The sequence below is a fragment of the Panicum virgatum genome, chromosome 2K, assembly GCF_016808335.1.
Source record: "Panicum virgatum strain AP13 chromosome 2K, P.virgatum_v5, whole genome shotgun sequence".
Lineage (NCBI taxonomy): Eukaryota > Viridiplantae > Streptophyta > Magnoliopsida > Poales > Poaceae > Panicum > Panicum virgatum.
In genome coordinates, this window is record NC_053137.1 from 42853578 (window position 1) to 42870565 (window position 16988).

At 42.5% G+C, this 16988-nt stretch overlaps 1 protein-coding gene across 1 annotated transcript; it reads right to left on the reverse strand.

Annotated features, from left to right (window-relative positions):
• Positions 1 to 1879: 1879 nt before the first annotated feature.
• Positions 1880 to 6353, reverse strand: LOC120678414 (potassium transporter 23-like). The gene is made up of 10 exons (XM_039959599.1): positions 6051 to 6353; positions 5444 to 5672; positions 5089 to 5337; positions 4943 to 4993; positions 4533 to 4793; positions 4114 to 4166; positions 3895 to 4009; positions 3530 to 3784; positions 2219 to 3291; positions 1880 to 2128 (listed from the first exon to the last, which is right to left on the reverse strand). The coding sequence occupies exons 1-9, from the start codon at positions 6351 to 6353 to the stop codon at positions 2243 to 2245; spliced, it is 2565 nt and encodes an 854-aa protein (XP_039815533.1). The 3' UTR covers positions 1880 to 2128; positions 2219 to 2242.
• Positions 6354 to 16988: the final 10635 nt, after the last annotated feature.

Consider the following 16988-nt stretch of genomic DNA (forward strand, 5'->3'; position numbering starts at 1 on the left):
TTTTCTTACCCAAGTGTTCATCAGTTAAACAAAACTTAGGGTTAAATTGAGCAAGTAGCCTTGAATTAGAAGACCTTTTCTATATATAATGGAAACTGAACTAGAAGACATGGATCCATGGATTCTTTGTCTCTAGGTTAACGGATCCATGGATTGTGCGGAGCTCAATTCCTTCCGTGCTTCCCTTCTAGCCTTGTTAAAATACAGAAGGATAGCTCTCCTTTTGCTTGCAGTTTTTGGATGCAATCATGCTAGTCATTGTTGAATCCTGCTCACGATATATATAATTTGTTTTTAACAAGGCATCCATTGTATCGAGGATTAATTATTCCTCACAGAGATACTGACAATAAAATTAAAACCAACTGTCAGAATAATCCACCGGATATTCTGCCTCGACGAAACAAATCGTAGTCACAAGGCCTTCTTGCTACATCATCTGGCTTGCTTGGGATAACGGCGGTTGAGTTTACACTAGCAACACATAGAAAACTACGAGTAAAGCTGGCACAGAGATGAGTGTGGATCAGTCGGATGATTATCGTCTCGGATACTACTGCGGATATGGAATCTTGATCCCGATCGGATAAATTATGTGGTTGGATCTTCCAAAGCATCAATCCTGTTAGTATAGCGGAAGATTTTTCGGTCCTCGTTTTTTAAAATTGTGGGAATAGTCTTAACATTGAAGAGCAAACAGAGAGCTAAATTAAACTAATATGAACCTGGCCAGTAGGGATGTAAATGGTACGGATATTTCCCGACCGTATTCGAATTTGATTCGATCTGGAAGGGTTTTTATCCGTACATATCCGATTCCGAGTATCCACTATCCGTAACCGATCCGTATCCAAATGCTCAAAAGTTACATTTTTATAATGTCGATATCCATTACAATCTTATCCGACAAAAACTAACACTATCCGTATCTGACTCCGTATTTGAACACAAATATGAAAACAAATACGATATCAGTGATATCCGTCCGTATCCCATCCGTTTTCATCCCTACAGGCCAGGATGCAGGGAGGTAAAACCGGTGCACCTTAAAAAGCAGCCGTTCCGGGAGACCAACCACTCCAACCAAAGTCTCCAACTCTCCAAAGCATGCGTACCAAGACCATTCATCCTCTGCCCCGAACTGTGCTCCCAATTCGGTGTCGGATAATTGGGCACGTAGCACCATGTGGCCGCTGTCAGCGGGACAGAATTATTAGAAAGAGTCCCAGCACAACACTCAAGCATACCTTAAACAGCATGACGTGATTACAAGAAAACTGTGCTGAAAACTACACCTGAAATGGGCAGGCCTTTTTTCTCAGTGCTCCTCTGTTCTTCAGAAAACTATACATGGCATGATGTTCAGAAATAGAGCTAGACAGGTCTAGTCATCTGGCGCCTCGTGCCGTGAATTTGTTGGCCACAGTACTTGGCCTCTATCTTCTTCGAAGTTCCAAGAACAGTTTCCATCTCCTCGGAGAAGCAAAGGTGGATTGCCTCCTCCAGATTGCTAGGGCCTTAAACCCCAGAAGTCCACTGCACCTCTGCGTTCATATGTATCCATTACATGGAGATTAGGTGCATGACTAATCCGTTTGATTGTTTGACACTTATGCTGTTCTTTATTGGAAACCTTTTAGTATTTTCTACACCTATTGCAACACTTTGATGATAATGCTTGACAGAGGCAGATCCGTATCAGCGCTGTTCATGACCTAATGTTGGTGCCGTGCCCACTGGCAATCAAATCCGACTTGAATCTGGTTCTAACAAGGAGCAGGAAGCCATCTAGGGTAGCTCACCCTTGAATCTGGTTCTAACATGGAGCAGGAGCCATCTAGGGTAGCTCACCCAGTAACCAAAATTGACAGCATGCTCATTAGAACATCTTCTAGCGACAAATCTTCAGTAAGATGCTGGACATCTTACAATCACAAGTAACACATAACAATGAAGTATGTACAACGTAGCATGTGGAGGCCAGGCCCAATATTTGGCATTTGCCCCCACTGCATTATTTGAAGGGTCAACAAATGCAAGGAGTGCTAGGATACATACAAGAGATGATGGCAGAAACATAGCTGCTCATACAGATACAGTCTCCACAGATATCATACAAACAACTAAAATTCCGAGCAGATGGCAAGAGGCAGCAATGAATTCAATCAGTACTGCCATACAATCTCTAAACTACATGCTGGTGCGGCATGCCATCCAAGACTTAAGGTTCAGTCTTGTGGCATCAAACCATGTATGTCATACCGACACGCATGATGTTCGAGTGGGGGACCTTCAGGGTCGCAGTGCCAGCCCTGCAGTTCCTCCTCAAGAACGCGTAGAAATAGTTGATAATAAACTTCTTCGTGAAGAATGAATCCTTCCTTGCCCTCACGTCACCGTGAGCTAAGAGATATGTGAACCCAGATGCCATGGCTTCTCTCAGAGCTTCCAGCTCGTACTCTAACACGGGGTCTTCTTCTGCAGACATGGAACTGGAGGGAAGCACAGGAGCACTATCATCTCTGGTGCCCATTCTGTTGTCATCAACAGATCTCTGATCAGAAAGCAGTGGAGTTTGCAGATCACCTCCACAAGCAGGAGACTGAGGCACCTCAGATACAACAGATATGTCATCACGCTCAGCCTCCATTGTGCTTGTCTCCAGTGCGATTTCCTGGGCTTCCCTCCTCAGAAATTTCTCAAGACTCTCGACCAGAAGCTGCTCAAAGAAGCCATGATCCTCCTTCCTAACATCTTTATAACCATAGCGTGCGACGCAGCGGAACATGTGGTAGTCCTTCTGGCCAACCCTTCGGAACAAGAACCTTTCTTCAAGCGGGACATATGGGACGGGGATATACTTTATGCATACAAAGACAATAGTGGAATGCATTGCTGGCAGCGTGACCAACAGTTGGCCAAAGATTGATGGGATCCCCTGGACCAATTCATTGTACACAAGTCCAATGCCTGGAACTCTTACAGTGCCAAGTGTGGCTCCAAGGTCAAGAATGAAGTCCAGGGATATCTTGCCCCGCATCTCACTCTGGTATTTCAACACACTTCCATAGTTCCATGTGTACATTATGCAGAGAAACAGTGAGGAGAAAGCCAGCGGTAACCACCCTCCTTCTTGTATCTTTGACAGAACGGCAGTTAAGTAAACAAACTCCACTGCACCAAAAAGAATAGGGAAGCACAGCACAAGAAACAAGTTGGTTTGCCATATAAGAAGCATCACCAAAGTCACCAGTATAGTGCTAACCATCATGACACCAACTTCAGCAATACCTGAAAAGGTTCAAAGAAAAAAAAGGTAATTGATGCAAATGGGAGAGTTCTTTAGCAAAAATAGATAACTACACCCTATGTTACTCCATTTCAACACATCATCCACAAAATCTGTATAGCACAATGCAATAGTAGCAAGTCTGCCTAGTCATAAGTTGATTATAGTGAAACATAGTACATGAAATGGACATTTTTTTTTGGTGTGTGTGGGGGTGGGGGTGGGGGGGGGGGGACTAACCATAGGCATTGGCGATATCATTGGTACTCCTGAAAGTGGCCACAATGATGATGCACATGACCATAAGAAACCAATTCATCACAGGTATGTAAATCTGGCCCATGATTTTCTTGGAAGTATGGATTATCTTAATCCTAGGAAAGCAGCCCAGAGCCATTGCCTGCTTTATGCAAGAGAATGTTGCAGATATCATTGCTTGGCTGGCAATCATAGCAGCAAGTGTAGCAATCACAAATACTGGCCAGAATAGAACTCCTGCTTTGCACATCAAAGCTTAGACTTATATAGTAAATCTCACATAAATAATTTAGAGTGATTATAACACAGATCAACCTGATACATTTATTACCAGTTGAAAGTTTTACCTGGTAAAGAATCATAAAATATTCTTTCTACAGCAAGCGGATTTTTCATCAAAAATGCAGCTTGGCCCATGTAAGCAATAAGCAGACAGGGGAATACGACAGCGGTAAATGCTACCTGGAACCCCAAAAGGGGGAAAAATAGTAGTGAAACTGAGCATGTCAGATAATGAACAAAATGTACAGAATATCATGTAAAAAACACAAAAGGGAGGGGGTAACCTGTATTGATTTGACAGAGAAATGGCCCAAATCAGCAAACATTGCTTCAGCTCCTAAAGGTATATAAGGTAGTGAGTTAAGTTTACAAATAAAACTTTTTTTATGTCAGGTTTTAATGAATGACCAAATCAATGAAAAAACTATCATTTTTTTTCAGCATAAGTGGCAAGGATGGTATAGCAACACTGCAACACTGAACAAGTGATGGAAACTCTACTAAAGGATGCACTGATGCTAGATACAAAATGGTACAGCTGAGGAAAGAGCATTTTCATCACTCATGTTATTGTTTTGTTCTCGAAAAAACGTTCTTGGTTATGCAAGAGTTCAAAAATATTGACTGTTGAGTGCAAAACCAGCCCTTTCTTCAAATGACACCAAAATAAGAGTGGAATGCTGTTGCTGAAGAAAGGAGGCACCTGTGATGCACAGGACACAACCACCAAGAGCTGACCATGCCTTCATGCCATTTGTTTGGAAAAACAAGTATATATACGCCGGATTGAGTGCTCTCACAACAGATATATCATACTTAACAATATTATATATTCCGACAGAGCCCAAATTAATAAACCAGAGTCCCAAAATAGGAGCAAACATGAATCCAACTTTGCCAGTCCCGAACCTCTGCACGCTGAACAGTAGCAGAAGAACTATGATGGAGACAAGAACAACAGCATCTGCAGACAAGAAAAAGAAGAAAGGGTGGAAAATAAGGCACACATAATCCTTTTACCAAATAAATGAAAAGATCTGTTTGGTCAGTAAACCAATAAAAAGAGTAAAATGCTGTAGATATAAGAATGGGATTAAATATGGAGTATCAAACCTGCGTCAAATCCTGGAACTCTACCCTGGAGACCACTGACAGCAGACATGACTAAAAACAGAAACAAAAAGAGGGTCAGGCGCAAACAGCAGTTACATAACATCTACTAATGGAGCAAACTAGGACCACCAGACTGTATGAAACACCTGACATTGACGGAGTGAGAATGCCGTCGCCAATCACCATGGAAGTCCCCATCAGAACCAAGAACAGGAGAATGTTCTTGAAGAGCGGCTTCTTTTCTAGGCAGTCTTTGACAAACATAGCACGCTCAAGTTCAGGAGTTGGCAACCTGAGCCTAAAACTAGATATATCTTCATCCACACGCTGCTGATTCGGAAGCAGGCTAACTTTTGCATACCTGCAAATCAATGAATAAAGTGCAAAAGTGCCCCCTGCAACCATGAGGACCATCAGTAAGTTAACCAACCCAGCGAGGGGCATACCAGCCAATGCTAGTCATGATATAATGAAATCAAAATTGCACAAGGCTTATCCTACCTTCACCATTGTCATTAGCTTTGAGCACAATAAACACGTATTTCGCAAAAGGTATTAACGCGATTGTGTACATGACCAGCGAAAGCGCTCCCAAGATCTCAACCTCCGACTTTATGGGCACCTTGCTGAACACATCACTGAAGACGTAGAGAGGGCTTGTTCCCATGTCTCCGTAGACCACGCCGAGGGTTTGAAAAGCCATCGCGATGGTGCTTAACATCGTCAATTCCTGGCGCAAAGTGGAGCTTGGATGTTTCAGTCATTTGGGATCATGATTCTTGAGCAATTACTACTGTGCTAGAATATTATTAGCATCTGAAAAGCACGTGTTCCCATATCCCAGACACGGATGTGGGAATCCATGGATAGGTGAATCCAGAAGTAGAGCCGATGCTACCACCGTAACACCAATCCAAAATTGTTCAAAAGTTTCATCAACAGGCATCTAGCAAGCCCCAAGCGATCACCCCCGATTCATCTTACCATTCATTGCGCTAACCAATGAAATGGTCAACGCCCGCATTATTTTAAGTTGGAATTCTCGCGCACCAGGCTGCCAGAGGCGCGCGAGCAGAACGCTACCGAGGATTTCGATTCGCGGACGCACCTTGCTGCTGTGCCCGTGCGCGCCGCGGACGCTCATGGCCTCGACGTCGAGCGAGTCCACCCGCCGGGGCCGCTTGCCGAGCCGGCGCCGGAACGTGCCGGAGGACACCCGCGACGCCGGGCCCGTGGCCGCGGCGCTCCCCTCGGCGGAGACAGTCTCCCCCGATCGCTCGTCGCCGAGCGAAAACGCAGCGGACTCGGACGAGTCGACCTCGCTGCCGTCCACCCAGCGGGTGCCCCCCGAGCGCGTCGGCGTCAGGAACCGCGCCGACGGCGGCTCCTCCTGGATCCCGCCGTCGTCCATCGCGCCGCCCCCTCCTCCTCCTCCCCCTCGCGGCGACGGGGCCGGCGGCCGCTGTCGGGTTCGCGGGTGGCGGTTGGGCGGATCCGATAGAGGCGGGCTGGTCGGACGGAGGGTGACTGGGCGAGCGATGCGTGCTCGTCGCTTTTGGTCTTTTGGATTCTCTCCGGCGCCACGCAATGATGCGCCGCGCTGCTCCTGATTGGGCAGCACTGTACGGCTAGGATTTTTTAGTGCCTTTTGGATGGGTTTACTCGATTTGTTTATGCCAATCCAATATCACGCTGGGATTCTTTTTGTCAGTTTCTGTGGAGTACAAAATTGAGGAGGCTTCTGACAACTCGTAGAAAGCGTGATTTATTTTAGGCCTTGTTTAGACTAGTACTAATGTCACGGACAAATTGCAGACTTACAAAATAAAATAAACACAAGCTCCAAATTTTCCATGGTCAACAACCAGAGTTCGTAACTGGAGTTTTTACAAGTATCATCAAATCAGACCATACATAAAAGTTAAGGACATGATAGATCACATCTAGTGGCTATATTCTTCTTTAGTAAGGTATCCGTGCTAACGCCACATATAAATTGCAGACTTACAAAATAAACACGGGTTCCAAATTTCCCATCGTGAGCAACCGGAGTCCATAACTGGACTTTTTACAAGCATCATCAAACCAAGTCATACATAGGAGTTAAGGGCATGATAGATCACATCTACTGCCTATATTCTAAGATGCTTAAGAATTTCTTGTATTTCTCCAGGAATGTTGTCTTTAGATTCATTCTCCTCGTGCTTCAGCAAGTCCACCAAAAATTTGGTTCTTAATACATTCCTTGCCTGCACATGCAGTTTTACTCATCATTGAAAATATTTCCACCCACTAATTATAGAATTTTATTGACCGAGTATAAAAAATAACGGCACTCACGGTGGAAATAAATGGTAATCTTATACCATCCCATGATTGCATAAAGTTGATAACAAGAAAGCGTTCCTGCAAAAGAACATGTTGTTATATATATATGTGGACAAACCTAATTAGTTGTGCGCAAGTTATAAGCTATTACCAGTCCAATGTTTTTGGCACCCATGGTGGTAATATACGGCGCCATACATAAATATGGTCATTCCATGCAGGATAAGCTAATTCCATGGCGAGTTTCAAATTATTGGCAATATTATGGAGTTTATGAATATAGTGAATGCTTGGATTAGAACCCTTAAACCATGAGGGCAAAGGCCTTGGGTCCATTATATAGACCCTTCTAGTATCCATGTTAAGTATGAATAATGTGAAATGACCCAGGAAATGGTAGGGCAATAGAATTTACAAAAGAAAACTGTATTCATGTGATGTGAGGGTAACAAAACACAAGATTTTTTTTTGAAGTAAAACAAAACACAAGATTATAAAGGACAAAGTCCATATAGCTTACAGTGCTGCAGTGTGAAATGGCATACTCCATGTTAGGCCAACATTCAAATAATTTTGCCAACTGGTTGACATTGAGCTTTGCACGACGGCGCGGGTCTCGAGCAAAATCAGATATGGACTATTTTTTACAAATAATTTTTTTTAAAATAAATATATCATGTGGCTATATAATAATTACATGAACTTACACAAAATTGTAAGTCCATGTAGTGGTATTTGTCTTCACACCACAATAAGCCTCATTGCATGCGAGCATCCGAACAGCCATGTTGAAGCAATCAGGATCCATTGGCTTATTTACATCTAATATGTCTTTAAGTTTTTCCAAACTTAAAGAAATTGGATAAGGCTTGGTGCTCCTGATCCACTCTTTCCTATTAACTGATTAATAATATTGTATTAGTGCAAATAGATAGGCTGACAATATTTACTATGCATACTAAACCCTATAATAAATGAAAAATTACTTACTGTAAATATTCAGCATTACTGTCCATCGACATAATGTAGTTGCTTAACACGTACAATAGCTCTTGTATGTTTGTCAATCTTACTCTACTGGAAAGAACATTTGGAGATGCATCTGATTCCAGTTGTTGTGATGCATTTGGGGGTTTAGATAACTCATCTGGAGCATCGATAATTTCAACATCACTTGGACTGTCTATGACTTCAGTTGTCTGTTCAGGTTGTTGATATCCTTTTTTTGTGTTTAATCTTGAGTCCCACAAGATTGCAGGTAGCTTAAACCTGAAATTTGTGATATCATTATGCAAAAGCAGTGTAAGTTTATATAATTGTTTCACTGGTACCATGCACTTGTCCATGCAAAATACTTTATGAATTACCTGAGTTACATTATCAGACAGAGACGATCCGATCCAATATTCCATGCCACTTGTGAAGCTGTGGGTGCATTATACCTTCTTTGGTCTGGCGTGACATTTGTGTTTAGTTCAATACAGTAGTCATCCAAGTTTGGAATAGCACCAACTCTATTGAATGTCTGTGCATATGGATTATCCTGCAATATTTGTAGTATATTCCGGATGATGTTAATATCCAGGTCAGGGGACCATTGTTTCCTATGAGACAAGGATTGATCTTCAGTGTCATAAAAGTATAGCTGCAAATGTCTAGGACCATGGCTACCTAGCACTAAATGGTCCAGTCGATGGTACAACCCTCCTTGCACTATGAAAGTATAAATACCCGTCCCCTGCTGCGGTGCTAACTCGGCGGTCAAGCGTAACTCCTAGACTTGTGAAGGAGAAATGTGAGTTGAAGTACCGTATATGTTTTCTGAAATACCTTGCATCATCATGCACTTGACTTGTGAACAGTCTTTTAAGTTCATCAGGCACATCCGGGATATGAATGTTTACTTTGCCTTTTCTACAACAAAATCCGGGTGGCTCATACTTAAATCTCTTTGCTCCACAGTGGTGGCAGTCAGGCACATTTAACAACATATGTCTACGTGGCAGGTTCTGGTAGACAAATTCATATGGATCATGAGTCAAGTTTTCCTCATTATCACTTTGCAAAGACAGTCGATATGATTCATAGCTATCCCCTGTATGGAAAATGATAAATCAGGCATCTTTCTGAAATGTACATGCAAAAGTGAACTTTAGTTTACAAATATATTAGTAATGCGTAGTACCTTCAGTAAATTGTCTCGTTCCATAATCATACAAGTCATGGTTCTGCACTTCACTAATTTGGTCCATGTCTGTTTCACAATCATCTTCAATAGGATCAGTAGGCGCAAATAACTGAGGGTCGAATTCATGTTCATCAGGTTGGACTGAGATTATAGCTGGACAAGGTGTTTGTTCCGGGTATTCTGCACTCAGGGTTCCACCTGAAAGCCGGTCTATATGTATTATATACAATAATCAAGGTGCTGAGAAAAGTCATGATTTGATTATGTAAGAGGGTACCTTCAGTTGGAAGTGGTGGAAGGACTGATGATGCGTTGGTACAGCAAAGTATAAATTTTTGAAATGGAATTTTTGCATATTTGAAGTACTAAATATAGACTAATCAAAAAATTAATTACAAAACTCGTCTGCAAACTACGAGACAAATTTATTAAGATTAATTAACCCGTCATTAGTATATATTTACTGTCACAAGATAGTTTTGAAATTTTGTAAACAAGGCCTATGTATTCAAGGAAGTAGCGTGGCTCGTTGGGCTAGCATTTATTTAAGACGCAATATAAGTTGTTGGTCGTTGATTTGTATTTTTTGCTGCAAAACTGACTAAAACTTATTTTATCGTATATAAACCTTTCTTTGCATAAATATTTTTTATAACCCTTTTCTATCGAATACAAAGAAGAGTAGCACATCATCGTATTGAGAAAAAAAAATAATTTGTAAAGTCACTGACCAACACAACAGTAGTAAAGCTTTGATAGTGAGAGGGTCCTTTTGAAGGGTTATCGTCTATGCTGTCGCTATCGCGTTACAGCGATAAATAAAAGGGAAAACACAAGCATTTTGCTAAGAAAACCCCGGCATTTATGTCCACATGAAGCAAAGAATGACATTCTTTTTACATTCTCTAATATATTTGAACTAAACTTTACTGTGGATATTTCTTCCTCCTCCGAGATCGATAGGTAGGTACCCTTTTATTCTAAACTATCCAGATGCATAGCAAAATCTATATATCTAAAAATGTCAAAACTAGTAGTACGGAGAGAGTGCCTACTACGTAGTATTTCCTCGGTTCCAAATTATAATTTATTTAATTTATTTAATTATAAATTTGACAACTTGTCTTACTCAAAAAAAATTGTGCTAATAGAGTTAAATGTAAATCATTTTTGAAGAAGTTTATTAATAAAACAAACCACAACAAAAAAGTAATAGTTAGCACAATTTTTTAATAATATGATTAGTCAAACTTAAATTAAATATTAAACAAATTATAATTCCTAACAGAAGATTAGCTAGTAAGGTACTCCCTCCATTCACTTTTGATAGATATATTTTAAAAACTCAAATGTTCACAAATGATAGCTATATTTGCTAATGGCATGGGCTGTGGCAATAAATAGCACTGGTAACGAGGAGTTTCCAGTTAAAGCATTGGAGGACCAACAAAAAAGTCCGTGTTGTATTTATTATATGATAAGTAAAGTTGTTTTCCTTGGTCATTGTGTCAAGATGAAATATAGCTATCAAAAGTGAACGGAGGGACCTTGCGTTGTTGGCTTAGCGATGGTGCTGACTGCTGAACAATTATGGGCCGTGGTGGGCTGTGTGATAGGTACCATCCGCATCTTCCATTAGATGAATAGGAGCCCCCAAAACCGCCCTCTCGACCTGGCTGCTCGCGTACGCGAGAAATCAGCGTAGGTGGGGAGCTCGGCTCCGCGCGGCGCAAGGCGGGCGATTTCGGCCGGCGGCGGGTGGCTCGCGCAGGCTCGGGCGGGAATGGTGAAACTTCTCGCGTCATCCCTGTGGCAGAACCACCTGAATTATCCCGGCTCAAGTGCGCTGGCCATCACCATAAAGGCAACATCGAGTCAAACGCACTTCAAACGGAATAATTCTTGGTATGTCGGGTAACGTCCCGATACAACCACCGGTTCTCGGATCGAACAAGCATACCCCGCACGAAGGCGAGTCCAGAGATATTACAACCATACATATTTTACAACACATGCATAATATTTATTACACAAGTTCAGAGTAATATTACAAGTCCAAACTTAGTAAAACATTATACAAGACATAAGTTTCATGTTCAGAGTTTAAAAGCAGCGGAAAGAAAACACGACGGCTACAACACGTCGCAAAAGGACACCAAGCTAACCCAAGCAAGGTATCACTCATCGGGGTCATTGCCGGCCGAAGATGGATCCCGTTCTACGGACCAGCCAGGAGGCAAAGAGCAGGGCCAAGTCAGACTATTGATCTGGTCTTCAAAACTCATACCTGAAAAAGGTTTCAACAGCAAGACTGAGTATACTAATACTCAGCAAGACTTAACCGTCAACGGGTATAATTAGCCCACCTAGCTAGACTATGCAGGGTTTTGTAAGGCTCTGGTTTCCTTTTGCTGAAAAGCAATAAAGAGTAGGTCCTTACTTCATATTTTAGCTTTCCATATTCTAGTTGATTAACCATTCTATGTAATCAACTAATCCTATCCAACCATGGTAGAACTTTAGTCAAACATCAAGATTGATCATAATAATGTTGCTCTTATTACTTTGTGTGGCAAAGGGATCAAGCAGTCCCAAACCGTGAGAAGCGGACAATTCGAATCGAATTTGTTAACCTGGCCAGGCAGACCTAACACACACGTTTGGAACACCGTCAGGTCGTTCCCAAACAACCGTTTACCTTTCATTCCGACCTGTGGATAGGGTCACTCTCCCCGACTACAGGGCACAATTTTCCTCCCTGTAGCCGCGGTGTTGCGCAACATAAACATAAATAAAAACCTATCTCTAAGAGAGAGTGAAAGGTATATCCACTCACCGGTCCGATCGGCTACTAGGCTTACCGCGTACCATATTTACGGCATGTGGCTAATACGTTCAAAAACTTAACCACCGCTACCACACACCGTGACCTTAGCAAGTTCATCAACACAGACGGGGTCTCACACAAGGTCATGATATCGAACACGACCCCGTCCGTCGTCCTTATATTGATAGCAGAAAGTAAACAAGCAATTCCTATAGAGCTCACGAGTGACAGGCAATCACTCGACTTTTACCGGTCCTATAAGCTTAGCAATTATTCGAACTCAGGTCTAGTGTCCAGTACATATGTTCCTAGGATCGTGCATCTAGGGTTTCAATTCAAATCCTAAGAACTGTAAATGCAAAAGTAAGTAATAACAATAAATTGTAATAATTTGAAATACTGGGTTATGTCCGGGGCTTGCCTTCGCGATAGTCACTAACTAGATTAGCCTTGGGCTCTTCCGGACTTTGGTCCGGGGCTTCGGTCAGTACAGTGGCGTCCACCCGTGCTTCTGGAGCACCTTCTTCGGACTCCGGGATCAACTCGTACGTCCCGTCCGCTAGAGCAGTTGTATCTATATGTGATGCAAGAACAGTATTACACAAACACACTTCACGATAAAGTTGTAGTCCAATATTTAGCAAACAAACATTCATATGGGCAAGTGTTTATAGGGTAGTTATTTAACAATGATTACTACACAAAACAACAAGATCAACTTCCCAAAATAATTTGATTAAACTTACAAAGTAAGTGTTAGTTAGTTTATATAGCATATAAATCATGGTTAGCAAAGAATTGAGTAACTCAGTATACAAATAGTATCTGACTTCAGTAAAATTACTTCAAACAGTAAATACATAGAGCAATCTACCTTGTAAAATTCATTCCATTTCATATCACCAATTAATCAGAATAAAATAGTTATTCAGACTACACCTAGAGCAACATCAAATTCTACAGAACAAACTACAGCTCTTATGAAGCTCAAAATTTTCAGAACAGGATTCACATGATTTTCAACACCTCGTAAATTTTTTTAGAATTTATATAGGCATAAAACTGAACTAATAATTTTGACAAAATTAAACCACATATGATAAAACTAATTAGTATAAGAAGTTATATAGTGTTTCTGGATTCTAAATTTTACATACATGAACATATGAACAAAATAGAGTTCTACAAAAATTCTCAGAATTTTGTAAGCAAGGAAACTATTTATCACAATTAAAGCCTACTTAACAATCATTAAATCAAAGAAATAGTTAAACAGATAAAAATTTTTCTAAACTTGGGCAACAACAAGGATTTAGTAACATGTGATAATGGAAAAAGTTTCACACACAAAACATGATTATTTCTAACAGTACAAATAAATTAGCAAAACTAGTAGATTTAAGAATCTTGAAACTTTGACCTAGCTAATGATGTCAAAAAGGTTTAAATTTTTTACCAGATGCTAACAACACTTCAAGACACATCCTAACCAAAAACCACATACAGTTACTGAGTAGAACTCTTGGAAAAAATAAAGTCTATTTATTATATTCTTTTTCTTGGATTAAAATACAGACCAAAACTGAAGATGTGCATGTAACAAACTTTGTAGATCTTGTAACAAGGATTCCAAAACATTTGGATTTGCATTTTTATGTTTTTTCTACAAATTTATAAGCATTTTCAAAATTCACTGATTTCAATTCTAGAAACAAAAGGAAAAGAGCTGGAAACTAGCAAATAGGCCCTTAGAACTTTTTGATTCCAAGTAGATATGCCCCTAGCTCGTCGGAGAAGAAGACAGGGAGGGGATTCGGCCGTGTTCCCGCCAGGGGACTAATCGGCGGCGAACTAGAGGTGGCTAGGGGGCTCGAGGAGGTCAGGGCGCATCGATTCGTGGGTTTGGTGAGGTCCGGGACGGTTGATTGGGGTATTCCCCATGGCGAGGTGCGGCGGCGGCTCGAACTGCTCGCCGGCGACCGTGCTGCGGCGGCGGATTGGGGGTGTGGAGGGGCCTGGGAGCTGCACGAGGCTAGGGCGGAGCTCAAGGCGGGGTCGGAGCGGGCGGAGATGGTTTGGAGGGGCGGTCCCGTGGTGGCGTCGAGCTCGCCGGAGTTGCGGAGGAGGGCGGTGGTGCTCTGGGGGTTTTGGGCAGGGAACGGGCGAAAGAGCAAGGGGAAAAGGATGCGGGACTCCTCCAGGTGCTGGGGCGCGCGCGAGTTGGGGTGCTAGGGCTCTGCGCTGCGCTGGCCACGGCGGCAGTGAGGTGGCGGCCACAGAGCTCGCTGGGGAGACGTGGCGAGGGGAGGAGGGGTACAGCGCGTGGGGAAGTGGGTCCAGAGGCTGCGGAGGTGCCACGTGAGGCGGCGGGCGAAGCAGGAGGTGGCCTGTGGCCTCCCTCGGCGGCGAGCGGCGGCACTTAGCGCCGGTGGCGCTGAAGCAGAGAGGGAGAGAGGTGGAAGAAAGAGTTTGGACCTCTTTGCAAAATCCAAAAATTTCAGGGGTCCCACTTTAAACCAAAAATAACTTCTAAACTAGGGATCAAATGAAAAAGTGCCCAAAAATAAAGTTGTTCAACTTTTCAAGATCTACAACTTTGATGTTGTGCAAAAATTGATTTGACCAAAGGTTAAAGAGTTATTTTGAAAACAAAGGAATGATTTTGAATTTAATGGACTTTTGTCTTTTCCATTGCAAATTCACCTCAAATTTAGACTTAAGAGTAAAATTTTCTGCCATGTAATGATTACACTGAATTTTTCAAATAAACCCTCCACAAAAGCAATATTTGTTCTCCCTATTCAAATTAAACTATAGAAAAGACCTTACATTAAATCATAATTACACATTTGACCTTATAATTTTGCAATAAGGTCCTTGATCAAGTAAAATAAGCACATGATGCATAAAATAAATGCAATTCTATTGTGCAGACACCTAGGGTGTCACAATCCCTCCTCCGCGAAATCCATGGCCTATAAAGGGAAGCTTCCTCCCTCTCGCCGATTTCCCCCGTCCCCTCTCCCTCAGTCCAGTACCGTGAGACACCAGCTAGGGTTTGGCGGTGGTGTGCGGCGAGCACGGCTTCGTCCGGAGTGGCTTCCTCTCTGTTCCCCCGCCGCGGTTGTGCTTGTACTCGACGACGCACCTCCTTCCTCGCTGGGACTCCAGGCGACACGCTTCTTCCTCGGTGCCAGTGGTTACCTAGGGTTTGGTGCGGACCGGATCTGCTTCCTCTTCTTCCTGTTCTTCGGATTCCTTTGCCTCCTCCGAGCACCCGAAGGTAAAATCGACCCCCAATCCTCCTCCTTTCTTTGTTGGCATGCTGCTGGGGTTCGGTTGTTGTGATTAACCCGATGTTTTTAGTTTCGCTAGTTTATGGATTTGTTGTGGTCGATGATGTTGTCCATGCTGCACTGGGAGGCTTGTTCAATCAGGCAGCCGTGCACAATATTTTATTTAAAGCTTACATTTACATGCTGATGCTAGCCAGGGCTATCTAAATTTAGATGTTCTTTGAATTAACATGCATGTAGATGGATCTTTATGCGGAGAATCGTGCCTATTGGGATGATAGTTTTCATGGTACCTTGCTTTGTTTGACTCACAAATAGTGGGCATGCACGACTATGAACCTTGGTATTGTGACTGTGAATTGTGTGTGAAATTTATTGTGACTGTGAACCATGGTATTGTCACTGCGAACCATGGTATTGTGACTGTGAGTTGTGACTGTGTGAAAATTATTGTGACTGTGAACCATGGTATTGTGACTGTGAACCTTGGTATTGTGACCATGAACTTTGGTACTGTTACTATGAATTGTGACTGTGAAAATCTTGGATGCTCTTACTAATGAATGATGCAAATCTGTTATAAATGATGTTTTATTCCATATATAAACATTATGCTATTGTACTTGTCATCATTGATTCTATATATAAACATTGTGGAAATCTGTTCGCAAGTACTTGTGGTATTGTACTTGTCATCATTGATTCCATATATAAACATTGTGCTATTGTTTGATTATATTTGTTTATGGCAATGGCAATGTATTGCTATGTGAGAACTGGTGTGGTTGCCCAGTCTGGCTTGGCGCCAAACACCATCCCGAACTGACAGTTGGTGGTGGTTGGACTGTCAGCCCAGTTTCTAGGTGCTACTCAAACAACACCTATGGATGTTCAGATCAGATTAGGCCACTGTACCAAATAAAAATGGGTGGCCCGTTGCCACCCAGCTCTGGCTAGCAATGGCCTGGACGCTGGGCCGGACTGGCCGCAACCACCCTTGCCCGATGGGTCGCCGCCGTCGTCAAGAGGCTGCTGTAGGCTCGGTGTCTCCCTCGCACGCACGCACGCGCCTTTTTTATTTTTGCATTTTTCAAAAAAAATTACAGAAATATATTTTTGGATTTAGGTTTTACAGATCTATACCCGTACCGCCCGGCAGGGGGGCGGCAGGGGGGCCTACCGCCCGGCAGGTGGGCGGTAGGGACCTATATGTAAATAAAAATAAAATTTTTTTGCGCAGAGGTCCTTAGAGGGAGCCTGCCGCCCCCCTGCCGGGCGGCAGGCCCCCTGCCGCCAACTGGTGGGGCGGCAGGGGGCAATAGTACAATGCAATAGTAGCAAGTCTGCCTAGTCATAAGTTGATTATAGTGAAACATAGTACATGAAATGGACATTTTTTTTTGGTGT